The sequence below is a fragment of the Populus trichocarpa genome, chromosome 18 (genome assembly GCF_000002775.5).
Source record: "Populus trichocarpa isolate Nisqually-1 chromosome 18, P.trichocarpa_v4.1, whole genome shotgun sequence".
Lineage (NCBI taxonomy): Eukaryota > Viridiplantae > Streptophyta > Magnoliopsida > Malpighiales > Salicaceae > Populus > Populus trichocarpa.
The window spans coordinates 1,286,389-1,314,304 of NC_037302.2; the positions used below are offsets into that span (position 1 = coordinate 1,286,389).

The 27,916-nt window shown below is 34.4% G+C and overlaps 5 protein-coding genes across 7 annotated transcripts; 1 reads left to right on the forward strand and 4 right to left on the reverse strand.

Annotated features, from left to right (window-relative positions):
• The first annotated feature begins 2,514 nt into the window (after nt 1-2,514).
• Nucleotides 2,515-4,313, forward strand: LOC7465423 (ribosomal RNA small subunit methyltransferase, mitochondrial). The gene is made up of 2 exons (XM_002324874.4): nt 2,515-3,036; nt 3,363-4,313. The coding sequence occupies exons 1-2, from the start codon at nt 2,635-2,637 to the stop codon at nt 4,119-4,121; spliced, it is 1,161 nt and encodes a 386-aa protein (XP_002324910.2). The 5' UTR covers nt 2,515-2,634; the 3' UTR covers nt 4,122-4,313.
• A 180-nt stretch (nt 4,314-4,493) lies between these two features.
• On the reverse strand, nt 4,494-7,140 carry LOC7465422 (WRKY transcription factor WRKY24). Of its 2 annotated transcripts, none has more exons than XM_024590516.2 (5): nt 6,811-7,140; nt 5,603-6,270; nt 5,412-5,513; nt 5,168-5,326; nt 4,494-4,961 (listed from the first exon to the last, which is right to left on the reverse strand). In XM_024590516.2, the coding sequence occupies exons 1-5, from the start codon at nt 7,063-7,065 to the stop codon at nt 4,610-4,612; spliced, it is 1,536 nt and encodes a 511-aa protein (XP_024446284.2). In that variant the 5' UTR covers nt 7,066-7,140; the 3' UTR covers nt 4,494-4,609. The 2 variants fall into 2 exon arrangements, with proteins under 2 accessions (XP_024446284.2, XP_024446286.2); XM_024590518.2 differs by having other exon boundaries at nt 5,603-6,299; nt 6,811-7,136.
• Nucleotides 7,141-7,803: 663 nt separating this feature from the next.
• LOC7465421 (DNA-directed RNA polymerases IV and V subunit 2) lies at nt 7,804-15,906 on the reverse strand. Its single transcript, XM_024590512.2, has 8 exons — nt 15,676-15,906; nt 14,395-14,871; nt 13,449-13,661; nt 12,093-12,976; nt 11,021-11,312; nt 9,414-10,364; nt 8,751-9,022; nt 7,804-8,452 (listed from the first exon to the last, which is right to left on the reverse strand). Exons 2-8 carry the CDS (start codon nt 14,857-14,859, stop codon nt 7,951-7,953), a joined length of 3,579 nt encoding a protein of 1,192 aa, XP_024446280.2. The 5' UTR covers nt 14,860-14,871; nt 15,676-15,906; the 3' UTR covers nt 7,804-7,950.
• Nucleotides 15,907-19,670: 3,764 nt separating this feature from the next.
• Nucleotides 19,671-22,849, reverse strand: LOC7465419 (chorismate mutase 2). 2 transcript variants are annotated; one of them, XM_002324294.4, is made up of 6 exons: nt 22,597-22,836; nt 22,039-22,270; nt 21,188-21,274; nt 20,941-21,084; nt 20,718-20,810; nt 19,671-20,158 (listed from the first exon to the last, which is right to left on the reverse strand). In XM_002324294.4, the coding sequence occupies exons 2-6, from the start codon at nt 22,249-22,251 to the stop codon at nt 19,928-19,930; spliced, it is 768 nt and encodes a 255-aa protein (XP_002324330.3). In that variant the 5' UTR covers nt 22,252-22,270; nt 22,597-22,836; the 3' UTR covers nt 19,671-19,927. The 2 variants fall into 2 exon arrangements, with proteins under 2 accessions (XP_002324330.3, XP_052304755.1); XM_052448795.1 differs by lacking the exon at nt 21,188-21,274 and having other exon boundaries at nt 22,597-22,849.
• A 1,915-nt stretch (nt 22,850-24,764) lies between these two features.
• Nucleotides 24,765-27,062, reverse strand: LOC7458418 (protein POLAR LOCALIZATION DURING ASYMMETRIC DIVISION AND REDISTRIBUTION). Its single transcript, XM_002324293.4, has 3 exons — nt 26,455-27,062; nt 25,667-26,118; nt 24,765-25,283 (listed from the first exon to the last, which is right to left on the reverse strand). The coding sequence occupies exons 1-3, from the start codon at nt 26,855-26,857 to the stop codon at nt 24,951-24,953; spliced, it is 1,188 nt and encodes a 395-aa protein (XP_002324329.3). The 5' UTR covers nt 26,858-27,062; the 3' UTR covers nt 24,765-24,950.
• Between the last annotated feature and the right edge of the window lie 854 nt (nt 27,063-27,916).

Here is a 27,916-nt window from a genome sequence, read left to right on the forward strand (position 1 = left end):
TTATACCTTTATGCTTTAAAACTAGATAGGAGTCTTGTGTTAAGCCGCCGTGCACAATCTAATTTTTTTTTAAAGATAAAAATAGGATGCTAAGGCGATGCTTGCTAATAAAGTAAAATAAATTTAAGAGTCATGTCATTGAGTTAATTGTATTTAATAAATTTGACTAATTTAATAACATGGATTAAAAAAATACAATGATAGTAAATAAACTAAAAGAAAAATTGACAATTAAAAAAAGATGAAAAAACCCGACCCGAATTAGCATGTTTAATATGTAGATTGGTCATGAAGTCGTGGTAACCCCATAAAAATAAATTAAATAAAATAATGAAGCTCAATTATCAAACAATTCAATGCTGAATCACGAAATTGAAAAAAAAAATATATTTTTTTTTTAAAAAGCTCGAATCAAACCAGGTTAACCCGCTAACACCGCAATCATGAGATAACCCCATAGAAAAAAAAGTAGAAAAAAAAACACGAAGACCAATTCTCAATCAATCAAATGTTGAATGATAAAATTGAAATAACAAATCATTTTTTTCTTTTAAGAAAGCAAATATTGAAGAATCTTATCTGATAACAAATCAAAACATAAAATGAGAACGCAATAATCTCATTTAATGAAAAAAAAAAGGAAGAAAAGATCGAAAATCAATTTCTAGTAAACAAGATATTGAATGACAAAATTGAAGAAAAAAAGTATGATCCAAAAAAGGTTGAAGAAATCAACCCTGATCCCTCCCGAGTCAACATGTAAAATATACGATCTAGTTTTGATACCAGGGTAATCTTGCAGAAAGCAAATTGAATCAAACCATGAAACTTAATTATCAAACAAGTCAATGTTAAAGAGTCGAGATAACCCAAATTATTTTTCAAATGAATAAAAAATCCAATAGAAAACAAATAAAAAAAATAAAGAAGCTCAATTTTCAATTAAATAAATGTTGAAAAATAAAACTAAAAAAAATTGAGCTTAAAAAATTAATCAAGCAAACTTGGGCAAATTCTAAACTTGAGTTAATTTTCTAAACTCATAACCAGTAAAATCCTAGACCCGAGTTCATTTAAGAAACTTAATTCTTAATCAATTTAATGTTGAAGGATGAAACCGAAAAAAATATCAATTTTAAAAATTATCAAAGTAAAAAAATAAAAATAAAAATAATGATGATCAAATTTGATAGGAAGAAAAAGCAGATGATGAAATCCAAAAAAGATTCAATCTTAAAAATTATCTCAAATAAAACAAATAGCAATTAAAAGAATGATGACTAAATCTGACATATAAGAAAAATTAAAGGATGATGAAATTGAAAAAAAAAATCAATTTAGAATTATTTTATATAAAACAAATAGTAATAAGAAGAACAAGGGTCAAATATGAAAGGAAAACAATTTGAATTATTGTTTTGAAAATTTAGAGGGTTAAGCATGGAAATCGAGAAGGATAAAGAAAAGAGGATAAAAAAAGATGGCCGCCAATGCTAAACCGAAGGTCCCTTTACTACATGTGTTGCCAATGAATAGAGGGGTCATTAAGATAATTTGAATGCCACCCTAAAAGCCAACATTGATTGCCAAAAAAATGTCACACGCACCGCCCTAAAAGCACAACCACTACCCACAATCAACTACTTTTTTAATAATATGAAAATGCTTAAGTGAACTTGATTATAACAAAAAAAAATAATGAATACAAAACGCCCTAGACACAAATTAAAAAAATAATTTTAAGGGTTATTTAGTCATTTCATAATGATTAAAATATTAAAAAAATAAAATAGCATCTTAACTCAAGTTTAATGTTTTTTTTTTACTTATAAGGATAATTAGTTAATTTACTGTGTTAAAAAATATAATAACATCAATTTATCCAAATCAATTAACCAATTGATCATGTGAAAAAAATTATGTTACCTCTAATAATAATAATAATAATAATAATAATAATAATAAGTTAGTTGATTTTGTTGAGAAAGAAAAAATTATTATTATTATATTGTTCTAATTTATGGAGCAATGAGTTGAGAGCCACAACAATAATTTACTTTACTGATTCGTTTTAATTTTAAAAAATTACAATATCACCACTAATAATTAATTATTAAATAACTTATTTTTGAATTTGGTTTTTAAGTTTCTTCTAATAAGATGTTATAAAAATATATGGAGTTTGAGAGGAAAAGAAATAAGAAAAAGATGAGGGAAAATAAAAATATAAGAAATTATTTTTTTATATATATATAGTTATTTAGTAGCAAGCATAAAAAATTGAAAAGGATTAATTACTCGATCTAACCTTAATACTTTTTCAATTTTTTTTTTCTCTAATTGAACCAATTTTGTATTTGAATATACATTACATTTTTAATATATCTTTATAGCAAGATTTTTAAGCTTGCTCATCATAATTAATCATTTGCATATAAGAAATATATAATTTGAAAACTTTTTTTCAAAACTAAAAGTATAATATTAGAAAATTATAGGGGCAGGAGTATAATATAGTTTAGCCCTTCTTGTCTACTTGAAGCAAAAAACAGTGGCAGCCTTGCGGGAGACCTGCCATGGCGAATTAGAGCCTGCAAATGATACGAGAAAGGAAAAACCCTTTTGATTTTCTTCATGAATACTCAGTTGAAGAAGAGAAATCTAATCCAATTCTACCTTATCCAATCCATTCTCAGACAAAACTCTCTCCGACAACTTCGTACCAAGCCAACCCATCATTACAATGACAAATACAGAACTAGAAACACAAAAGAAGACAAGCAACAAGACGACTTATTCTTGTATAAAAGCAAAGGCCAGCACTTGCTCACTAACCAGAGGATTCTAGACTCCATAGTTAGAAAATCTTCAATAAACCCAACCGACACTGTCCTTGAAATTGGACCAGGAACTGGAAACCTCACTCTTAAGCTTCTTGATGTTGCTTCGAAGGTTGTTGCTGTTGAAATTGATAAAAGGATGGTTGGGGTTCTTAATAAACGTGTGAAGGAGCATGGATTTGAAGATAAACTGAGTGTGAGTTTGGTTTGTATGCAAGTGTTTGATAAAATACCTGAAAGAAGTTGTTTTGTGAGGACTAAAGTTTTATGTTTTTGGAAATGGGGTTATCGGTTTCCTTTGTTATTGATTTATTATGCTTTTACAGTGAGAAAGATTTGATCTTTATTGAGAATGGCGTGATGGGTTTCTTTTTAGTATTAATTTATTGTGCACTTGCAGTGATTGAAATGTAGTCTTTTGGAGAGTGGATTGGTGGGTTTCTTCTGTTATTAACTTATGTCGTTGTTTTGGAAATGGTTAAAGTTTAACCTTTTGGGGAATGGCTTAATGGGGTTTTGCAGGTTATTCGAGAGGATGCATTGAAGGCTGAGTTTCCCAAATTTGATCTTGTTGTGGCCAACATTCCTTATGGGATATCTTCGCCTCTCGTGGCTAAATTGGTGTATGGGGCGAATACATTTCGAAGTGCCACACTTCTTCTTCAGAAAGAATTTGCACGGCGGTTGTTGGCAAAGCCTGGAGATTCTGAGTTTAATAGATTGGCTGTGAATGTGAAGTTGGTAGCAGATGTGGAGTTTGTGATGAATGTAAGCAAGAGGGAATTTTTCCCTGTTCCAAAAGTTGATTCTTCTGTGGTTATCATTCGGCCAAAAGATCGAATTCCTGATGTGAATCTTGATGAATGGTGGGCATTCACGAAAAATTGTTTTGGGAAGAAGAATAAGACTTTGGGGGCAACATTTAAGCAGAAGAAGAAGGTGATAGAACTATTCAGATTATCGAAAATGACGAGCTCTAATGGAGAAGAAATTAATAGGAACCAGTATGTTTGTGCGGATGATGATGGGGACAATGAGGAGGAGAGTGATGGAGAAGAGTGCCATTCATCTTCTTGCGCAGATAGAGAGTTGCTTTTGTTCAAGGAGAAGATCATTGAGGTTCTAAAAGCTGGTAGTTTTGAAGATAAGAGACCTTCAAAGCTGTGTAATGATGAGTTACTGTACTTACTTTCCATGCTCAATCAATCTGGAATATACTTTCATGAGCAAACAAAGCCAAGGAATGTAGGTAATGTAGCATTTGCTGCTGCTTACAGTTGATGATAATAGCTACTTATTACTGTCCTGCTCTTCTCGATGCTTGTTTTTAAACCACTCTTGTTAAGTTCTACTTTGTGCTTTTCCTTTGGTTGAAAAAAAATCAGACTTGTATTGTCCCTCTGCTAAGAGGGTTGATTTGGTCAGCTAGTTACGCCAGCTTAATAATGACCATACTATTGCCAATTCATGAAACCTGTATGGTGGTTTCAGATTGTGACACTAATAAAGCTGAAGAACCCGTCGTCTGACCTTTTCAATTCCCATGATTGAGACTTGATCTCTCCAAGATGAATGGAATGTATTGATTTACAATCCCATAATGGGACATCGAACTAAAGAACAATCAAGTGCGTTCAGAATTCAAAAAAGATAAGAGAGTAGAACTTCTGAAATTTCATTGGAACTCGAAATGAGAAAGTTCATATAATTTCCATGAAAACAACCTGATAATACTATAATTTGCATCAATCACTACAAAATTTTGTTCCTCAGCGAGGCCTGAGATCAATTCCAATGCTAAGAAGGGTTTGAGCTGATTCTAATGCCTGCTCACCTCCAAGCTTCGAGATCTTCTCACCCATCAAATCTACTTCACCGTCTACTGAGCACCTGCTTGAGGGCTTTCGACTAGATAAGCTTCTGTTTTTCTTGCAGCGGGCATCGTCTGTGGAAGCAGCTGGGGAAATAAGACGACTTTCTGAACATTGTCTTTTCTTAGGTGCTGGCATATCATGGTCATGTTTCCCTTCGTATGTGACTGTGGTGGATGAGGCATCATCTGTGGCCCTCTCAACATGCTTATGAGCAGGGCATGCTGAAGATGAGCATCTGTAATAGCTCCTAACATTTCACCAAGGGATTTGATAAGGTTAAAAGAAGATACCGAAGACATAAAAGTAATTAGAGAAAATCTTGATTGGGCAAACTTAGATTGGCTGGGAAAAGTTTTCTCAGGGCCATGCATGTGGAGATTGGAAAAAGAAATGATAGCACACGAAGTCCTATGCTATTTATGCCTACATAAGCAAAAGGAGTGCAAATTCTACCTTACTAATGAATTCCCCTTCAACATTTTCTGACCATACTTGCGCCATCGATAGCCATCATTTGAGCTTCCGTCATCAGAAACAGTGTGTCTAATGATTTCAGGCTCCTTCATAGTTTTCAAGACAGGAACTGAACATGGTGCACTTCTTTCTTTAATCCTGCTTGTTGACCAAATGAATTGAATTAGAAAACTCAAAACTAAAATCTAAGGTTCAAGAGAACAAAATTCCGCAAAGGACATGCCTTATTTTCAGTCGTGGTTCAGCACCATGTTTCTCCTGAACCTGAGTACTAGCAATCCCACAGGAGCCATTTTGTTGGGGTCCCACTGCACTTGAACCAGAGCTGTAAAATGGTATTCATGATGAAAGCGACAATATTAGCAAAATAAAACATCTGTCATTTTAAACTATCATGTTACTCAAATAACTTGCCATCGTTTTGACTCTGCCTCATCATCACTTTTCTCTTTAATCCTAGCTCCAGCATTTCCATTTGAAATGCTTGAACTCTGTTGTTCTGATTCAGGCACATGCAGAGATGAATGTCTGCCATCAGCTGAACAGACAGAAATATCCAGCCCAACTAACTTCTGAACCGAAGGATCTACAACTTGACTGCCTATGGTATGCTTAGCAGATGATACAACCCTGATGCGTTTCTTTTGAGGAGGATCATGATGGTGGTCACCTATATAAACAACATCAACGACACGACCAGATCGATCACAATGTTGAACCTTCTTCTTAGCATAGCAACTAGAATAGACACATCTATAGTAGCTTCTCAAATTTTTAGAACCCTTCACCAGCTTCCTGCCATACTTCCTCCAGTTATAGCCATCAGCAGGTGGTGATTCCACAACGTGTGGATGTCTGGTCTCACAGTCAGACTTTTGCTGGTTTATTACTAGCCCAAGTGCACGCATTGACCGTGGCTTTTGTGGTACAGATGCTGAATACGGGACAGATATTACAGCTGGTGTAAGTGACAATACTTCACTAGAAGTATTTGCACATTCAGCTTGATGTTCTAACTGTACCCGGTCTGCTTCAGGTTTTGTACCCGCACAAGCATCCTGTTGGAACATCTCATTTCCCCCCTACAAATCAATTATTCTTATATAATTGACTACATAAACATTAAAAAGAAAACAAAACTCACATCAAGCTTTTTGCGATTTGGGCAAGCAACATATTTAAATTTTTCTCTGATGGATTCTCTATAGTCTATATTAATACTAATTATCAATGATCATTATAAAGGTGTTATCAACAAACCAACACAATCATTCCAAAATATACTAAACTAAACAGAAAGCCTCATCATTTGTCCACACTTCATACCAGCCCCCTTCTTACTAATCAATGTTTCCCTGCAAACTCAACCAATTTCGTACATAAAAATGAAAAAAAAAAATAAACCCAACACAGAAAACAACCCAGTATACCACCTTTTAAAGAGAAAAACAAATTCTTGATTAGAAACTACACAAGCATTTCAATCATTATAAACAAAAACAAAAGAAGAAACCCCACAACACAAATAACAAACAACAGCCAGATGAGTTCATCTATACACATAAAAGTTGATAAAACACATTAAGTGTATGAAAAGAGTAAAAAGACGAAGGTAGAAGAACCTGAAATCCAAGAACTGGTGAATTGGAAATAACTTTTTTGAGTGACTGGGAAAAAGAAGAGCAATCACAGTTAAAGCCAATATTAGAATCTTCTTTAGGATCTTTGTTCTGTTCTTGCATGGTTCTTTGATGTAGTGGTTTTATATTAAAATGTGAGAGTGTTTGAAAGAAACAAAACAAAAATGAAAGACAGGAGAGTTTTGTCTGTCTAAAACAGGGGTCTAGGATTTGGTTATACAGGTGGAGAGGGAACATCTGTGCTTTTTGTTTCCTTTTTGACTCCTGTTGACCTGACCAGGCGGTTTTGTATTTGACTTCCACTTTAGGGTTTTGACCATGACTTTGTTAGAGAGCTCTATTTGTTTATTATTCATTCATTCTTCCAACTTGTAATTTTGAATCAAATTCTTTTTCACTTGTTTCTTAAAATAATACCACAGATTCACAGAAGGACAGGGAAAGTTTTGCCTTGGTGGACTAACCCAAGTCATCTATCCACATGATTTCTGCGATGATGAATGGCCAAAAGCGATAACATGTTCAAATCCTACAAACTCGTTACGATCAAGCCACGAGGACATAATTTTCGTTTGATGATGGTTTGGATGACCATCCTAGTTGATTTGTAAAGATAGGTTTTGTCGTACAACCACACTGGTTCAAATCCCACCAACTAATTGCAGTCATGCTATAAGATGAAAATTTCTTACGATTTTTTTTTCTGGACTTAAGTAATATGGCTCTATTCGAATTGAAAACTCAAAACAGCAAATGTTTAGGTCAAGAGCATTAATGAAACTTTCACAGATGCATGAGAACGATGAAGGTTCGACTAAAGAGTCAAATAGGTTTCAAGATTTGCAGGCTATACCATTCATGATTCAAAATATGGAACCCGAGTTTACGCTCCTAGTCCATCATCATTTCATGGTTAGAGCCTAAATGATAAATGGTCCCAAAAAGGGGAAAACATTGTAACTTGCCATCACTAGATTAAGGAACCTGGCTTACTACTTGTATATGAACTGATCAAACCATACCATACACAGATTCAGGGAACATAACTTTGAAAAACATATCCTACAAGAGTGAAACTTCCATAAACATGAAGGCAACCGGAAGAAACACCAAAATAAGAGCTCAAGAAACCCTGGTATCAAATTTCAAACTTATGCCCATGCTGAAAAGCTCCTGGCACAACAACTTGGCCCCATAAGGTACACTAACCTTAACAAGGTCATCAACAGACTCACAAACCCGGCAATAGGGACCCCTAATCTTGCGGCCACCAGGCACACCCCGTTGGATCACGTTGGCCACATTTTTGCATTTCTGGCAGATATGCATTTCAGAGGAGTCACTGAGAGTAAAAAGGCGTTCGTGCAGGTTTGCAGACGCACCATGAGCTATGAGGCAGTCACGCTCCATCTCACCGAACTTGATACCACCAAAACGCTTACGGTCTGCAACTGGCTGTCTTGTAAGTGGGTGTACTGGTCCCGTGTTGCGAAATTTTACTTTGTCTTCAGCCATGTGGACCAGCCGCTGATAGAATGTTGGTCCCATAAATATGAGAGAACGAACCATTTCACCAGTTCGACCATTGTAGACTCTTTCATTTCCCCATCTTGAAAATTTAGCCCTGTTGTACATATTCAACAGATTGTCGCTCTCAGAATAACTTGAAAACAAAAACGAGATCATGAACAGAAGGAGAGGACAGGAACTTGAAATAGACAACAGCATGAAATTTGACAATGACATATGCTGGAAAGTGTAGTGCGGTACACCAAACCACCGAGAATGAGACAGCATTGACTCTTTTTTTTTTAATTCTAAAGCATTCTTGGATAAAATGGAAGTTGAAATAAATTATGCATCAACATTTACAAATAGCTCAATTACAGAGCAAAGAGTGGTGTCTGTGAATGCAACGTCACCTGTGAAGCTGGTCTATGATGTCATCAACCGAGAGAGTGGAGAAAGGGGTAGCATATCTCTTTGAGCCACCACAGGCAATTCCCTTTCCTAAAGCAGCCTCTAATAGTTGACCAGGAGTTTGTCGTGACGGAAATGCATGTGGGTTTATAACAATATCAGGAACAACTCCTTGAATTGTGAAAGGGAAGTTCTCCTGAGACTCCAAGAAGCCCAGAACACCCTTTTGCCCATGCATGCTTGAGAACTTGTCTCCAAGACAAGGAGATCGAACCTGCAACAGCAATTCAAGAACATCACCAATGACAGGAAATGCAATTTAAAGGCGTAATACAACCAAGCAAAAGAACATCAATAATATGCAAAACACACGCACTCACACACATGTACATTTGGTTCAAAAGGACAAAGGGCGTACGCCCAAGGAAAACCAACCCCAGAAGCATCCGCTAACTATAAATTGCATAAAATAGGTCTAGAGGAAGGCAAATTCAAACACCATTGGGAGCTCTTCACATGCTAAATTTGTTTCACATCACCAGACCTTACATTTTCTGCCAGTGGGACATGCATGTGTGAGCATATAGGTAGCCATGCAGAAACTGAACTTGCATGCAGACACAAACAGAACTGTCTTTATGTTACTAAAACTTTTTTTTATGTACCTGTCTCAAAGACACCACAGCAAAATTCTTTCCCTCATCATTAGATGACAATACCACTTTCTGAACCATGCCCCTCTCCGTGTGCTTCAGTTTTACACTATGATCTGCCCCAGATTCTGCACACTTCCCTATCACAATATCACCACTTTGCATATTAGCACCAATAAAAGGAAATCCATCATCATCAAGGCTGTCAACCCGTCCAATTTTACTTTGTATTTTCCCAAAAGTAATAGAATCCTCGGACTTCCGCCTCTTGTCAGTTAGCTCCTTGTTGTCCACCTCCGCCTTGTAGCTTCTAATGTGCTCAGAGCGGAACATGCCACGCTCTAAAGAAGCACGATTCATTACCAACGAATCCTCTTGGTTGTAACCCAGATGAACATTAACTGCCACTATAGCATTCTGACCATTAAACAACTCTGGCTTTGGCAGCACTGCATTATGACCAAGTGGGTATCCAGGTTTACCGAGACAATCAGAAATCATTGTCCGAAATAGAGGCCTTTGGGGGTAATGCAATTGGTGAGACAAGGTGTCAACTCTGATGTTGGGATTTGTTGTGGAAAATCCAATAGCCTGTTGAGAATGTTTTTGAGCTTGGTACAGGACCCTTCGTGCATGGTCATGATTGGCAAAGGGAATAATTCCACAACTCAAACCTAATAAAAAGGACATGTCAAGTTCACAGTGTGTATACTTCATAGGTTGCTTCCCCTCAATATCTGCTAAAAGAAATTTGATGCCCCATGCAGTACAACAGTCCTCTTCCTCTTCTGTTCCAATAAACTCAATAATCCCCTTGTCCAGAAGAGAAGTGAAGATGTAATTTCCCCCTTTAAATGCTTTTATTTTATCCAAGTTCTCAACAACTAAAAGAGGGCGTAAGATCCTTCCAGCATCAGAAAATATGCGTACTTCTCTCTGTTGTTCATCCCTTTTGATTTCCACCTACATGAGAAAACCATTACTGAAATGTTAGGAAGGCAACAAAAATAAATCAGATCAAGGAAATCCCCACAACCATCCATTTAAAGGATAAAGGAGAGTAAAATCTACAAATGCTGAATACTTTATCATAAAAAGGAAAAGTATGAAAGGGACAAACAAAAGAGATAAGGTGACAACAATTCAGACATGCATCCAAGCATTTTCTAGAAGCGAACCGATTCCTTAAGAGGTAAAAATAATGAAGAAATCATGTGTTGACTACCTAACATCAACATTTTCCAACACTTGGTCTGGATGAGGCCTGCATGATCACTCTTCTGATGGTTTATAACTTGGACAATTGTAACAAAATGTTCATTTTAAAGGTTTTCAATAAAATCATCAACTTCTTTTTACAAGCTTCCCTCTAGTATATAATGAAACTTAGGGACATTGCAGGGTCAAACATGAATATCACAAATAGCATGTATAAACAAGTTTAACTGCAACTTCTCAAGGCAGCCGTTATAAAGAAACAAACTATCAGTCGTCATATATTTCATTTTTGAAACCTTTGATCAAATTTTTGGTCTCAACAGTAGCAGCAAATTGATGATATGCATAAACTTTATTTGCTAGAAATTTGGAAATAAATCATAAATTATAAATGAGACAACCTGATAGGGCAATTCTCTCCTGCGTCGCATGCTTCTTAGCTCACCAACAAACAAACAAGAATCTTCGCAGACTCCAACCCATTCACCATTTAGAAACACCTTATGCTTCCCATCCAGTTTAGTGTAAGTATCATCAACCAGTTTCTCCATCCCACTATCAAACAATTTATCAACTAGAGATTCTGATATATTGGTACTGACAACTCCAGTGACAGCCAAGTTTTTTACAAGGCCACAGTTTTCACCATCTGGAGTAGAGAGAAAGCAAACTCTACCCCAATGAGAAGGGTGGCTGCAACCAAAAAATTATGTTACAAAAACATAGAAACCACTAACACTGGATCATCCAACAAGCACAAAGGATAAAATTTCTTGAATGATCAAATATGCATGAATTAGAGCACACGTAATCGTATAATTCAATCCTAGGAAGGAAACAGTTTATAATCATTAATATTCTTAGAAAAGGCAGATAGACATTTTAAACCAAAAATGAGAAATTTCAACTTGTTAACGAACACAGCATCAGTTTTTGAGATCACACACTCATCTACAAACAAAATGCTTATGCTCTCACTTGCAGCTAAAATATAACCCTGCATTTTGGATTTCTAATTAGCCCGCCATTTCAAATTTAGAAAGCAACAAAATGAATTAAGAAAATTCATGCTGTTTGATGTCAGATTCTGCAAGAACCCAAACTCATTCCATCATAATAGCTCATAAAAGCTTCCACTAATAAAAATGAATAGATTAAGCAACAAGTGAACCGATTGCTTACTGATTAGTTTCCTCCCTAAAATCAAGGATTTCAAGATTTCCTACAGGTTATATGTTGCTAAGAACAAATAAGAAAAACAACCAGGATACTTTTGACTTTTAGATCAGGACATATCGACATAACACAAGCTGCTATAGCAACCAGGTGTGGTCAAGACAGTTTAGCACAATAATCCATGAACACATCTTAACCAATCAAGGAGTGGAACTTAGTTCCAGTTGTAAAGTTGACGCACCTGAATGGCAAGATGCACAGAAACAAGAACCAGTTCATAAAATATGAATAACTTACGGGTATCTGGCATCTCCAACCTTTCCTGTGTACAGAACTTGCTGCCTTGTTTTCCGCAGATCTATCATCGTTTGCAATGGATTTGCACGCCCAAGATTTCCCACAACTCCGGAAACCCTTTCCATCCACTTGAAAGGATGGCACCATGCCCCAGTTGAGAATGCTCTCGTCAAACCATTGGTCACTATTGAAGCATCCAAATAGTGTTCAATTGGGTGCACATCACGGTCTCCATATAGGTCTCTCTGCAAAGCCTTGGTCATGCGCCTGAGTGCATGTGAAACATGCACTTTTAGCTCTCGTTCAAGCAACTCGCTAGCCAACTCAAACCTCTTGTTTCTAAAACTATCCCTATTGTCACATTTCCTGTGGCCAGTATAGGCCTCCAAAAGACACTTCACCATGTATCCAAGAAAACGAGCCTTGTGCCTGCGGCTATTAAGCCTGGGAAACAGATATGCACTAATGGCATCTTCAATAGATTCTTTTGGTGGGAATCTGGTCTTTTTTAACAGTTTATCCACATAATCAAGTGCTCTGTCCTCCCTACGAAAATGCTCGCATTTCTCATCAGCATCATGAATTGAGGCAAAGAATATATTCACAATGCTGGCATCATTGCTGGCATAATCAATCAAATCTATCACTTCTTTGTCAGACCTTACACCAAGGGCAAAAAACAATATCCATAAAGGGATCTCTGTCGACAAGAAGTATACACAGAGGCCTTTCTTTTCTCCTTTAATGTATTCTAATTTAGAGAGCTCCACTAGTCTAACAATCAACCTGTTCCTCTTAACTTCAGATTTGTATGAAACGGTCCAGCCCTGACTATTTGAAATCCAAAGTCTCTTCATACAAATTTGTTCTTGTGCAATGAACACCTGCAGTAAATTGAAACAAATACAATAAATATTTTGGTAGAATTAACTAATACAATCAACAAAAGCACATTCAATAAATGTTAACTAGAGAGAGAGAGAGCATGTGCAAATGACAAAAAAAAAAAAAACAGAAAACCAGTAGAATGATATAGTAAGTCCTGGTGCCAGGGCTTGCTTCCCAACCTCAGAGAGAAAAAGAATAGCATTAAAACGGCAAACACGTGACAAGGTCTCTCAGTCCAAATCACTGATAAACTTATAATCACTTTTCTCTTGAAGTTCTGCTGTTTTGCATTACAAGCTGCACAACTGAAGAGAAGGGAATATATTGGTTCTGGTTGCAGTTGATAATCAAACCATACAAACGATTAATAACAAGCATATGTTCAATTACAGCAAATACAAGCTTAGACATGATTAGGAACTGAAAGTACAGAGGAAAAGAAAACTAAACAGAAAACTTCAAACGCACCTTCTCTGCACCTTTGATCAAAAAATAGCCTCCATGATCAAAATCGCAATCCCCCTTTTCAACTGTTGTCAGCCAGCAAAGGTCAGACTTCACCATAACAGGGATCCTTCCAATAATGATTTCCCTGTTTTCAGTATGTACAACATTCTTCTGAACAACTTTGTCTATCCCTGTTTTGAACTTGTCACTTCTACCAACAGTTTGTGTGTATACCTGACATAATTGCAGAAAAAATATAGGAGATTAAAAAACTTAAAAAGGCAGAGAAAGTATCCGACAATTTATGGCATCTTCATAGTTTTAGCTGAAACAATCTTGCCTAAGAGAATTGAGACAGAATGAAAACGCTATGATTGCAAAAATTGGTGCATATGCATAGATGACAGTGCAGTTCTTTTTTCTTCTCAAGTAAATAAGAGTCCACTTATTTAACAGTCAATTGGTGTATCCACAAACAAACAAACAAAAAATGATTACAAAAAAAGGAATTAATTAAAAGCAGAAGACACTTGAAAATTGAGTCTTCAAGCCATTGGTGCCTATGTGTTAAAAATGGACTACCATCACTGCCTAAGAGAAATTCTGATCATCAGCATCATTGGCAAGTTCGAGTCAACTATAGAGTTATTAGAACTAAATCAAGCTTAAAACAGTCCTGGGAACATCAAGGCACTTGCCCAACAGCACAAGTTTTTGAAATGTGATTAAGAATTCTAAGAGTCATGAAATTATCAATATGACATAGTAATATAGCAATTAAGATATATCATGAAAGAAAACCAGAGATCAACTCTAAAATTTGCTACTTCAGGGAAAATCATAACCTTTCAACTAAAGAGTTTGACATTACAGTATCAAGAATTACCCTATCAAACACGATACAGATGGTATAACATCAAACTGCTATCACCAATAAAAAACAGAACTGTTAGATAGAATTATGTACCTGAACATTGACATGAATTTTCATTCTCGCTGAATATGTCATATTCTGAAGTCTGGCATGTCTGGGAAACATATTATGCTCAGCATCACTTGAAGTACCACCCCAAAAACTTGGTCGATCAAGGGTGACCTTTCCAAACCTAACTGATGCACGTCTCCATTCACCATCCTTCTGCTTAGATGAGTCATATCCAGGCTCAACAGCAACCTCACCAAATGAATCAAAGACCCTCTGGAGTCCACTGTTGATGAAAGCATTATATGAGTTGATTTGGTGACTGATGAGACCATACTCATCAAAAAACAAAGACGCTGCCTTCTTACAGAAACTTTGCAAAGTTTCTTTCCCCAATTCATTTAAGTTAGTTGTGTCCATCAAATCCTCATCCATATCCATATCCATATCATCAACTTCACCCTTACTACTCGGACCCACATCCTCCATGTAATCTGATGATGCACCCATCTAATTCAAAATCTGAGAATAAACAAAAGACAGAACATCAGTGCCGAAGGTGTGATCACAACTGTGATAATTTAACCCAAATGGAAGTGGAAGCAGCATGGAACATATCAGTGAAAACAACTTAAGTTTTCAAGGCTCATTAAACAACAGATATGAGAACCATTTCCTGCTTTTATTAAGAATGTCCTCAGAACATCACAAGTACTAAAACCCAACAAGCCATTATGCCCAAGTGCCCGAGCAGCATCAACATTTCCTCCACAAATACATATCTTCCTCTACAACAAATGCTAAGCATTTGGGGTTCACTCTGGATTCCAAATGATAAACTATTCGATCATCCAGACTTCCTTCAAAACACCTTAACACATATCGTTCATTAGAACTGTAATCAACGACAAAAAAGAAATGTGAAAAAAAAGAAGCGCAAACTTTTATTACAAAAAAAAAAAAAACAAAACTTTTAACAAAAACCCAAAAAAAATATTCAACAAGATAACCATGTCATCATATACATGCAAGAAAAGGCCCCCGTTTTTTCTCTCTCACAGTAATTTTTTCCTTCCAACAACAGCAGAAACACAAAAACTACTACAAAACAATCTTAACCATCTGGGTTTTTCCCTAACACAACGGGACTGTCATAAAAACCACTATATTTCCACTAAAATGTGTAAAAAAAAGAAAAGTAAACACCTTTACTGATCAGAGACACGACAAGGCCCCAAGAAGCTACAAGCTTTAACCAGTTTTAACAAAACAAGCCCAAAATAGGAAACAGAAGGCATTAAAAATAGAGAGAGGAAAAAAACTTACATTAAACCCTAAAAACCCTCTTTTCTTGATCAAAGTTTGAACCTTTTGGCCTTGAAATGAGTAAAAATCTCTCCTTCACACAATGCCAGTGTTGAAATTTTTAAGGGTTTTTGATTTTTGATCAAACAAAGCTCTCTGTGAGTGACTTCACAGAGAAAAATGATTCCTTTTTGAAATTGTGGGGTGCCCTGTCGGGTGCGCCTGATTGTTTTCGTGTGTTCATAATTTTATTTTTTTTGAAGTATTTTTTTTAAATATATTAAAATAATATTTTTTTTATTTTTAACATGATTTAAAAATAATAAAACTGTGGTTAAGCGTTGTGCCAAAAATGCTCTTGGTTTGAAAAGGGGCAATATTGTCATTTAGTTTGTGAGTACCGATTCGGGAGGAAGGAGTCAGATTTAGTAAAAGACGCATGTACCCATATTATGAGGAGAGTATTTGTCTTGGTAATGCCGCATAAGAGTGGAAGCTTAGGGGTAGAAATGTGAAAATAAGTTTTTTTTGGGATTTTTCTTTTTTCTTATACTATATTTGTTTTTTAAAATTTAATTTTCAAAAAACTACTTTTCAAACTTTTCTATATTTATTTATCATTAAAAAAATTGGTCAATGAAAAACACTTTCCTGTTAAAAAAAAATTTGACTTAGTTTTCAGAAAAGTGTTTTCCTAAAAAATTTGGACAGAAAACACTTTCCAGTCAAAGAAAAATTTAGCTTGGTTTCATAAAAGTGTTTTCCTAAAAAGTTTGGACGAAAACACTTTCCGGAAGTTATGAAAAATTTAGAAATATCATATTATTTGCTGATTATATCAAATTTGGTAATCAAACTTTTGATTGTTATATATATTTTGTTTTGAATATTTATTTTTTAATTTCATCTTTTAAAATTTAATTTTTATATTAACTTTGGTCCTCATTTTTATAATTGTTATTTGCTTTTTCCTTATCATTTTTTTATTGAAATTTTTTATGTATCAAATTTGGTCTTCATTCTTTTAATTGTTACTTATTTTATTTGAAATAATTTATGAAATGTTAATTATTATTATTTTAATTTCTTCTTCTTTCATTTTTTTTTATTTTTTAGATTTGATCTCTATTATTTATTTTATTTGAGATAATTATGAAAAAATATTTTTTTTTCAATTTCATTCTCATTCAACTTTTTAATTTGTAAGATTTGTTTCTCATTATTTTAATAAACTTGAGAAAAATAAAATATTAATAAGTTATTTTTCAGCTCATTTTCCATGACATAACCAAACACTGGAAAGTGTTTTCCAACTTATTTTCTATTACACTATCAAACATCAGAAAATAATTAACTTTCCCGGAATTCACTCTCCAAAAAAAAACTACTTTCCAGCAAATAAACGGGGCTTTAATTTTAGCTTTTTGACTGATCATAGAAAGATAAAAAGGTGCTTTAGCTTAGGGTTGTCAGATTAATGGATAAAAATTGTTTAATTTAATCTCAAAACTTTATTCGGTATATTTATTTTTTTAATTTTTTTTGATAACTTTGATATAAAAATTAAAAATATATTTTTAAAAAATACTCTACATAAAATATATTTAGTCAAGTGAATGTCCAAATCTTACTTTGTTTAGTATCATGATTCATGTAGGTGGTTACGCTATTAAATTCTAATCGGTTTTTTTGATTTTAAGTTTATAAAACCGAACTGGTTCGGTGTTTTTTAAATTCTAATTAATTTTTTTATATAGTTCGATTTGTTCAATTATTTTTTTCTGGTTTTATCAATTTAATTATTATTTTTTTCTCCCTAGGCACATTTTCTGTGGCCTGCAAAAGAGACATCACCGTGTATCCAAGAAAACGAGGCTTGTCCTGCGGCTATTAAGGCCAGGAAACAGATATGTAAAGATGCAGTCTTGAACAGATTCTTTTGCTGGGAATCTGGTCTTTTCTTACAGTTTATCCACATATGAAAGTGCTTCCTCAGAAAATGCTCACATTTCTCATCAGCATCACGAATATAGTCACAATGCAGCATCCCTGCTGTCTGACCTTACACCTAGGGCAAGAAGCAATGTATAAACAGGGATCTCTGTCGATAAGAAGTATACACAGAAGCCTTTCTTTTCTCCTTTGATGCTTTCTAATTTAAGGAGCTCCACTAGTCTAACACTCGACCTCTTCCTCTTAACTTCAGATTTGTATGAAGGGGTCCTACAGCACTGAGTATTTGATATCCCAAGTCTCTTCAGACAAATTTGCTCTCGCGCAATGAAAACCTGCCATGAACTTGAAAGAAATATGATAAATGTTTGGCAGAAATAAATTATATGATGAACAAAAAGAGCACATTCAAGACATTTTCAACCTGAAAAGAAAATGAAAAAAACTGTCAACCAATAGAATAATATAGCAAGTCTTAGCACCAAGATTTGCTTTCCAACCTCACTTCTGACAACCTTTTCAGTATACCTGACATGTTTGCAGAAAGATACATCACACTGTAAAGCCTTTAAATGAGAAAATATTCATAGATCCTTAATAGTTCTAGCTAAAATGTTTTTCCTACAAGGGTTCCCTGTCCACATATATAACAAAGCTTGAATCCTGGCTTAGTTGTTTGGAAACACGAACTTAGTGAAGTGGGAATATAGTTTGTTTACCTGAAAAGTGACGTGGATTTCATCCTTGATGAACAAGCCATGTTTTCAAGCCTGGCATGCCTAGGGAGCTTGATATATTCATCAGCTGTTGAACCAGGCCAAGAGCTTGGTGGGTCAAGGGTAACCTTTCCAAACCTAGCTGAAGCTTATCTCCATTCACCATCACCATTCTCTTTAGGCTCAACAATAATCCCACCAGATGAATCAAATCCCTTTTGGAGTCCATTCTTGATGAAGTCAATTATATGAGTTGATCTGGTGACTAATGAGACTATACTCATTAAAAAAAGAAGTTGCTGCCTTCTTGCAGAAACTTTCCCGAAGTTTCTTTCCCTGAGCCTTGTAAGTTAGTTGCATTCATCAACTTTTCGTTTATATCCATATCTTCCATACAAAGTTATGGCTTCACCATAGAATTTCCAAGCTCTTGAGCATTTATAGCACTTCTAGGTGACAAAAATTAGAAAAGCATTCCCATCCACTACTTTCAGATATCCTTTCTCTCCAATCTGCCTTCTCCTCTGACCCTATGTACTTCTATCAAACACTATGATGTCAACACTGCAAGGATCTCTTTCCTCCACCATAGATTTTAATATATCTATCCTTACCGTGAATTTTAATTCATCTATCTTTACAGAAGCCATAAATTGAACAGCACAATTGTCGCTGCAAGTGATTAGATTCTTATAGACGTGCACAGAAAACTTGACCGTGTGAACCAAATTGAATATAGAGGTAAATCATCTCCTCAAGAGATCAATGGAAGACAATAGTCTTCAGCATGCTAATTTGTGTTAAATGAAAATTCATGGGATGGATAAACATGAATACTTGAAGTGGGCGGAAAAAGTTGCCCTCTTCGAGGATTTCTCATTCAGATGACGACGATACATGGGATGGATAAACCAGGGACCATGATGGATTGATACATTTGTGTTAAATGCCATTATACATATTGGCAAATTTGGATGCTACATTCATCTCCATGTGCATCTAGAGGGATATATAGTTCTTATGTTTGGGTGAATGAAAAGTTACATATAATGAATAAAGAGGTGTGTTCTTCCAAAACATAATAACATTAATTTAACCATATATTTGAAAATAGATGTCCATTTATTTTAAATAAATTAAAATTAGTTTAAAAGACAATTCTGACATGATTTGCATGAAAACTTCTAGTCTTTCCACACAAAAAACTCTTTCCTTTTACATTTCTCTTGTCAAAATCCCTCAGCTCCTTTTTTACAGAGTTTACAAATTTTGGTTGCCGGTTTGTTTGTGCTATCGAGAATAAAAGATTAAGTAAGTCTAAAAAAAATATTATAATCACACTACTAATACCAGAAAGCAGCAATAAATTGTTTTAAAACCAAATGATTGATCTAGCCTTAATCTACATCACCAAATCTATATTTTGTCAACAAGTATTGTATGTTTCTACCAAATCATCTTAGATTAAGAAGGAACAACAGTTTTAAAATAATTTAAAGTGTTTCAACATCTTATTCATCATGAATTATTATGAATGCCCTCCATTTTTGGAATCCAGTATCTTGAATTTGACTGTCACTTTAATAGAGATGTAAGGAAAGGTTTCAATCCAATCGGCGGATGAGATACTCAACTTCAACCCGCTTGGTGAGAGGGATTACCCATTCGTCGTAGAGGCGAGCTACTACAGAAGGATCAACCTTGTAATGTTTACTGACAGCATTGTTGCTGCCGCTCACATCTTGTCCAAAAACAATCGCCTTTTTCTCAACCCTCTTCTTAACCATCTTCTCTACTCTCTCATCCGTCAACAACTTCATCAGCTCATCTGCGTCCTGAGATAACCAAGACACTAGCCTGTTAGTAGGTGAGTCTGGGGTTGGTCATGAAAATTTCATATTTAGTTGTATTAGAATTAAAAAATATAAACCAGTGAAAAGTAGGCTGCAGCATTCACAATTGGATGGAATTCCCACGGGTTCTCACCATGTAATGGTTTCAAAGCTTGCAGATTTTTTCTACTATAAAATTTTTTCCACTGTTATGGAATTGCAGTCTAAATTTGAAATTTACATGCCTGGTGAAGAAGCTGCATACAACTTGGCCTTCAAAGCAACAATTCCAACAGTGTCGGTACGTAAAGAATGTGGAAATAACCTTTGAGCATAGATGCTTTTTCTAAAACAACCATCTCTCTTTCATATATCTAATGGATTCTCAGTACATCACACTTTCATCCTTCAGCCCCAAATACTCAAGAGATACAAAATGGCAACTTATTAGCACTAATGAATTGGATCACCATGTTCCTAAACCACATTTGCATGAGACCATGATCATAAAACACCAACTAATCTAGCCAACCTTACATTAAGTGGTGCTTGGCAACCATACCTTGGCACGAATTGGAGGTTCATAGTCGTGTGGAGCATCCCTGAATTTAATCTCAGCCACAAACTTCCCGTAATGGATTCTTCTAGAGAGGGCCTGGAGCAAGTGGTTATAGTTTTCATAGTCAATACAAGCAATGGTTTAGCTGAAGGACCATCTGAATCTCCAATAGCTAAACATAGTTTGCTATATGGGCCATGGCATCCCAATTTACGAGCACCTTTACCTGTAAGCAGCTAAGATCACTGGCAGCAGTTGACGCATAGTTACCATCATCACCCGCAACAACAAACAAAGGAAGTAGTTGGTTTAGATACATATCCCATATAGCCTTGTTTATGTTAATAGAAGCACCTCCAGAATGCAAAACCTATAAAAGAAGCACCTTCAGGATTAGATAACCAGATATAAAGTTGTTTTTAACTCCATGATTCACATTAAGACACTTAGCAAAGTTCAACTCAAGCAATTACCTGAGAATAGTTGTAGTTTGGAACCAATGAAGGTGGTAAATTATCTGGGAAGAAGGGATTTTCTTCTGGATTCACATACCTCCCAGCCTGTAACATAACCAGAACCAAACCATTCTGAAGTAATCTATTGGCACAGTTTTATTAAGTGCATCAATTCCCACGGTTCTATTTAAGTGCATCATTTGGGATGAATAATTTCAAGATGTTAGAGTTGGTGCATCTCAAACACAAACTGACACAGACAGCAAGGCTAAACCAAACTGAAATATGCACATGAACCCAATATTTCATTGCCATGGTTTTGATTCCCTCTAATCCTTGCATCTTCAGCAGGTGTCCATTACCCAACCCGAGCTAAGGAAACATTATCTCATATATCTTGGCCTTGACATTGTCAACCATGACTTTAATTACATGCTCGATAATTAGTCAGCCGCCGTCTATTTTTCCATTGTCAGAACCTAACATTTTGCAGTCTCTTCTTAAGACAACTTCAAGGCACCGAGAAACTGTATTGACCCTAATGAGCATCATCTCATGTATCTTGGCCTTGACATTGTCAGCCATAATTTATATTATATGCTCAACTATCAGTCAACCACAGTATGGTTGTTCTATTATCAGAATCTAAAATGTTGTAATCTATGACCAGTTGCTTATAGAAACAAATTCAATGTATTCCTCAATTAGACCTTCAAGGCACCAAACACTGACCTTGACAACAAAGAAACTAAATTGACTCTCTTTTTTTAATACAAGAAACTGAAATAAATAAATAAGCAAAACATCACACAACAAAACAAACATTCTAAGAAAACAAGAAACCAAAATTAAACATACACCACACCCACCTTAGCTTGAACTGCCTCTGTCTCCTGAACAATGAAATCCACCAAAGGACCGGAAAACCCAGGAACCAAATCCAAACTCTGATTATACAAAGCAGAATTCATAGGAAACCTTGCTCTCTCCATCAAACAAAAAACAATAGTATCCTCTTGTCTTATCAAAGACTTTCTTATTGAATCAAGGGTAAACTCAGACCCAGAACTTCCTTCTGCCATTGCCTTGTTATTTTTATATCTATTCAAAGACAAGATAACAAGAATCAGCACATGAAGAAAAGCCATTTCTTCCGAAATAACAAAAGTGAAAGGTCCACTCTTTAAAAGTTTTGAATTGGGGTCTAAAAATAAACATTGGAAACAATAGATGTGTGATCACAACCACAAAAAAAAAAAAAAAAAACCCTCCAGTCAAGATCAGACATAAAAAGAAAGAAATCAATTCATTTATAGGATAACCAAGTCAACGCTTTTTAGTTGACAAAGGCCTGTTTTTTGAATAATTCAAGAAAGTAAACTTTAATGTAAAAGTCAGCGGCTAAGTATGACAATTGGGTCACTTACCTCTGGTGCGTTTTGTCTCTGTAAATTTTCTCGGCAACCAAACAGAAAGTAAACAGTACCCTCTGGCTACTTGTAATGGCAACGATGTTAGGCTGCTCTGGAGGATTGGATTGTTGGAATTACTAAGTCTTCGTATTAGAGGACGAGATTTGGTGGGTTCCAAATTTCAATTGGTTTAGTGATGTTTTTGCAAGTTCAAGTCCTCTTAAAAGGTTATGAAACTGAGCCGGACTTGGCTCGCGGGTTAATCTAGTACCTTCACAACTCGAACTCTTGATCAAGTTTTAATTCACAAGAACTGATTTTTTTTATATTTTTTTATAATATACCTTCACAACAAATTATTTCTTAACTTTCTAATATCAGATAATTATATATAATCTACATTCACATTAATTATTTATTAATTTTTAATATAAAATAATTATATCATATTTTATATTTTTCTTATAACCTCTATTTACATATTTTAAAATTTTTTATATAAAATATTATATTTTTAAATATAATTTTTTATTATTTTTTCAGGTTGACGAAGTCAACCATCATCATCTATTTATCATCACAACCAAAAAAAAAAAAAATGGAAGGAGGAGCTAGGAAATTTTATGGTCAGTTGGACTATGGCTAGGGCTTGGCAAAAATAGTTACTTTCCTCCTAAAATGCCCAATTTGAGAATGTTTTGATGGATGGAGGAGAAAAACTATAGAGAAAATGTATTGATGAAGCTTGTTTTTAGTATTTTTATTATAATCTAAGAATTCAAAGATTGAGACATAATTTGAATTGAATTTGTAATTAAATTGTTTGAGAAGCATCTACCTAAATAAATAATATTTTTTTGTTCTAACCATCTAGGTGGTGGCCTAATGGTAAAAGCTTAGAACCAAGAGGTTTGCTCCCTCTGTGGTCTCAGGTTCGAGCCCTGTGGTTGCTCATATGATAGCCATTGGAGGCTTACATGGTCGTTAACTTCAGGGTCCGTGGGATTAGTTGAGGTGTGTGCAAGCTGGCCCAAACACCCACGTTAAATTAAAAAAAAAATTAATAATAATATTTTTGTTCTGTTGTGACCTGGGATAAATATTGTAAATTAATATTTTTTAAATTTATATAATAATATTTCTTGAAAAAGGCATAGGTTGGTAGGTCCTACTTGATAATAAAATAATAATATCCTTAAAATTAAAATTAAAATTAAAATATCTTTGTAAAATATAATTCAAATATTACTTATTTTCTTTTGAAATTAATATTTTTTAAAATCTCATTTCTTAACTCTTTTTTAGTGAATTAAGAAATTCTGGTGTAGTGTTCTTTGTAATGTAACTATACAATATAATTGTTATTTTGAGTATATTTTTGAACGAGCAAGGCAGACTATGTTCTCAACACTTAAGTATATTAATTAATTATACATTGAATTGAATTTTAATTTGTTGCAAAAATAGATAGATCCATAAATTTTATTTAATAAGATTAATTATATTAATAAACTTGTGTTGTTTAAACAAATACATAGAATAATATCAATTTGTAATTTGGTTATCAGAATCATACAATTACAGTGTACATGCATTAACTTCAATGTTCTGTAAAAAACTAAAAAATACCTTGATAAATTAATTTTCCGTGAATTAATGTATAAATTAATAAATTATAATAATATCCTGATTAATTAATAAATATTAATGGTTCAAAGATATTAATTTTAACTGTATTTTACATCATATCAAGCATAAAACAAGACATTTAAATTTAATATCTTTACGTATAACATATATTTAATAAAATCTTCTCTCTTATAAAATTCTTTCTTTCCATAAATAATTTTTGTGCAAGACATTTCCATAAATCATCGGAGTTTCTTTATTTCCAACATTTCTCTCATTACTTCGTTCATTTTATTCTTGTTTTAAATTTTCTATATTTGGATTTTCTTTAACATTTTTTTTCTTTTTAATTTTTTTTCTGGTTTCCTTTTTCTTCCTTTGTCATTGGAGGCATTATTATCTAATATCAACAAGATTTTGATTTTTTTATATATAATTACAAGGGAGTTGTCCTCTACAAAAAGCAAATAACACAAGAATACTATTTTTTTTTAATTTACTGGGCATCGAAATTCACCTAAAGCTATTCAAATTGCTCAGCATAACATAAGGCAAAATAGAAATTTGCAGTTTCAATCGCTGCCCATCTTTCCTTTTTATGCATCGCCCACTGTGCATTACATGGACACTGTGGAGTCCCAAGGCAAAACAGTCTTGTCATCAAACACCAATTACAACAACAGGCTTGGGGGCACATAAACATTCCAAAAGCAAAAGCTGTTATAAATTTGATGCTCATGTCAAGGACTAAGAAGTTTTGCAAGATGATGTGAACTGAATTTTGAAGATCCTGGAAGGTGGCGAGAAATAAGACGTGCAGTGTCTTTCCACCAAGAAACCTCCATTTCTTTCTCCCGGAGCTTGTGCTCAAGACATTCTAGTTTAGCTTCTAACTCTCTTATATGTTCTTGCTGTCTTGATTCGAGTAATTCGTGCAACCTTCGCTCCAATTCACGAGGAGGAACACCGCGATGCTCTTCTGAGCGTGCTGCTTGGTCTTCAAATACATAAGCAACTACTTCGCCAGAACTTCCAGTCTGGCTTTTTGACGTAGCAATGTCCTCATTTGTGACCTGCCGTTTCAAACTTCCAATACTCAGTAGATATAACTACGAACACATAATATTGCGGCAGGAAAATGAACAGAAAACAATCCTGCAAAGGCTAAAAGTCCTAGTTGGCTATAGAACTTCCATGAATCTTTATGGGAAGAGAATCCAAAAGAACTGGACGAATTACGAATACAAATTCCAGTGTTCAGATTGGTTACAAAATCACTCTTCATATTTTATGAACGACTTCTATAGTTAACATAAACATGTAGGCAATGACATGGAAACCATTGGCTGTGAGTCCATCAAAAGTTCAGAGCTCTTTTCTCCATTCAAAAACAGATATGCCATGATTCCAAACGAAACAACAAACCACAGAAACAAAAACATAATATTCAGCTTACCCATCTCCCTTTCTTCTGTGGACATTTCACCGAATTATCTACTGTATCCAAGTGAAGTTGCAATCTCTCTAGCTCAACTTCAAGTTCTGCCTCAAGTTTATCCATTCCTTCTGAACACTCTTCTTGCATAGGCGTCTCCCATCTCAAAGAATGATCACAAACGGTAATCGCTGACGACCCTGGCAAAACATATGACGATGTAAATATTTGCGGAGAAAGTTGGGTCTCAAAATCCGGACCGTCTACAATGTGCGTGGTTGAATAAGCACACACGTTAGATGGCTTAGAGAGACCATCTTTCTTTCGCAATTCCTCTCTCACATTTTCAAGAAGCTTCTCCATTTGCATTCGCATTTCCAACATCTTATCAAGTTCATTTTTACTCGCTGCAATTAAATGTAATAGATAACATCCAACTCCAAGGTTGACAGTAGCCTCCCTGTTACACTGTTCTGCAGATATTTTGAAGACAACAACATTAACCATGTAAAAAAACCTTTCTTGTATACATCAAGAAACAAAATACATCCGATCACAAGATGTACGGAATTATAACAAAAGGAAAAAAAAAACATGTACCTCTGCTCAAAATTTTAACTGGGTATCTCATAATTTTCCTTAGGGTCAAATTAACAGCTATTTTTACTGGATTTCTCATACATTATTTTCTGGGTTTTTCATTACCTCAATATAACAGGAAAAAAAATCCTGAAAAACACCAAAAAGATATAGTTTTTTACTCCTTTTCCGCTCCAATTAGTAAAAATTTTATACTAAATTTTTTTTACCTGAAACAGTTATCTCGGAAGCCGAACTCCGCGAATCCTGCTCGTTGAGCCCTTTCATCGAACGCCTAACCTGCACAATCCCATCACCACCCATTTCATCCTTTTTACTCTCTTTCACTCTGTTCCGCCTCAAACCAGAGATCCATCGAGCAGCAATCCGGTGAGGAGGGTAACAGCTTGAACTCCTCTGCCACCCTCTACATCTCGCCTCTTCTCCCATCATCAACAACTCATCCAAGACGTCGTCGTCTTTATCGTCGAATAATAAGACATCTGCCACGCGAAGAGGCAGAGGAAGAGGAGAATCGTCGTGGGTTTTTTGAGAATTGAAAAGGGGAGAAGGGGAAGAAGAAGAAGAAGTGATTGGGGGTTTAAAAATGGAGTCTTGATGATGAATTTTCATGGAGATTAGGGATTTGAGATTTTTGGGAAGGGAATTAAATTTGAGGGACTGAGTGGAGGTGTGTTTGGACGGTGAGAGAAATTGGAGGGAAAGTTTTAAATGTTTTTGTGTTTATGATGGACTGTGTTTATGAGTGCCAATCAATCCCTACACCTAGTTTTAAAGAAATTAATTAATTAATACTATTTTAGGATGATAATAAATTAATATTCTCAAAAAACAAAATGAAATCAATGCAAATACAGCTAAGGGATAGCTGCAAGTCAATAATAGCTACGAATTCTACGACGACAATGAGTACTCACAGTTGAGTTTTATTATATTTACATTCTATTTATTATTTAATGTGTAAAAATTTTAAATATTTATATTATATTCATAGGTTTTTGAATATTTATATAGATATATGATATTAATTTAATATTAAATAATAATATATATTAATAACAAAATTATAAATACTATATTAACATTGAGATATGCTTATGTTATATTATGGACTTATTTGTTAATCATTGTATGGCTTGGGGACTGACTTGTAGTTCCTTCAAAACCAATAATTAATGCTTTTCTAGAGATTTATTTATGATGGAGCGTCCGGTGGCATCATTGTGTAAAATTTGAATGATGTGGTGTGTCTGTACAATATTTCAAAAGTATTTTTAAAAAAATTTAAATTTTTTTTATTTTAAATTAATATAGTTTTTAGTATTTTTATATTATTTTGATGCACTGATTTTAAAAATATTTTTTTAGAAATAAAAAAATATATTATTTTGATATATTTCTAAGTGAAAAGCACTTTAAAAAACAACCACAGCCACACTCCAAAACAAGCTACGATATTTTTTAATATTTTTTTATTTAAAAATATATTAAAATATTTTTTATTTTTTAAATTTTTATTTCTAATATTAGTACGTTAAAATAATCAAAAATTAAAAAAATTAATTTTTTTTAAAAAAATCAATATTTTCCAAAACATTTTTAAACGCAAAAGGAATTAGGCTATTTGAAAGCAACCATAATACTTTAATATTGTGTTTTGAAATTATTATA

Bases quoted from the DNA above. Each gene is read 5' to 3' on its own strand.
- LOC7465423 (XM_002324874.4), top strand. From the start codon at position 2,635: ATGAATACTCAGTTGAAGAAGAGAAATCTAATCCAATTCTACCTTATC. The intron at 3,037-3,362 runs GTGAGTTTGGTT...GGGGTTTTGCAG, and splicing joins GATTTGAAGATAAACTGAGT to GTTATTCGAGAGGATGCATT.
- LOC7465422 (XM_024590516.2), bottom strand. From the start codon at position 7,065: ATGTTCCCTCTCCACCTGTATAACCAAATCCTAGACCCCTGTTTTAGA. The intron at 6,271-6,810 runs GTTCTTCTACCT...ATTGATTTGTAG, and splicing joins CACCAGTTCTTGGATTTCAG to GGGGGAAATGAGATGTTCCA. The intron at 4,962-5,167 runs GTAGAATTTGCA...GTGAAATGTTAG, and splicing joins AAGGGGAATTCATTAGTAAG to GAGCTATTACAGATGCTCAT.
- LOC7465421 (XM_024590512.2), bottom strand. From the start codon at position 14,859: ATGGGTGCATCATCAGATTACATGGAGGATGTGGGTCCGAGTAGTAAG. The intron at 10,365-11,020 runs GTTGTCTCATTT...TTTCTCATGTAG, and splicing joins GGAGAGAATTGCCCTATCAG to GTGGAAATCAAAAGGGATGA. The intron at 8,453-8,750 runs GTGACGTTGCAT...TATGTACAACAG, and splicing joins ATCATAGACCAGCTTCACAG to GGCTAAATTTTCAAGATGGG.
- LOC7465419 (XM_002324294.4), bottom strand. From the start codon at position 22,251: ATGGCAGAAGGAAGTTCTGGGTCTGAGTTTACCCTTGATTCAATAAGA. The intron at 21,275-22,038 runs GTGGGTGTGGTG...GTTATGTTACAG, and splicing joins CAGAGGCAGTTCAAGCTAAG to GCTGGGAGGTATGTGAATCC. The intron at 20,811-20,940 runs GTAAAGGTGCTC...CACTTGCTCCAG, and splicing joins GTGATCTTAGCTGCTTACAG to GCCCTCTCTAGAAGAATCCA.
- LOC7458418 (XM_002324293.4), bottom strand. From the start codon at position 26,857: ATGAAAATTCATCATCAAGACTCCATTTTTAAACCCCCAATCACTTCT. The intron at 26,119-26,454 runs GTAAAAAAAATT...AAATATCTGCAG, and splicing joins TTCCGAGATAACTGTTTCAG to AACAGTGTAACAGGGAGGCT. The intron at 25,284-25,666 runs GTAAGCTGAATA...TTGAAACGGCAG, and splicing joins CACAGAAGAAAGGGAGATGG to GTCACAAATGAGGACATTGC.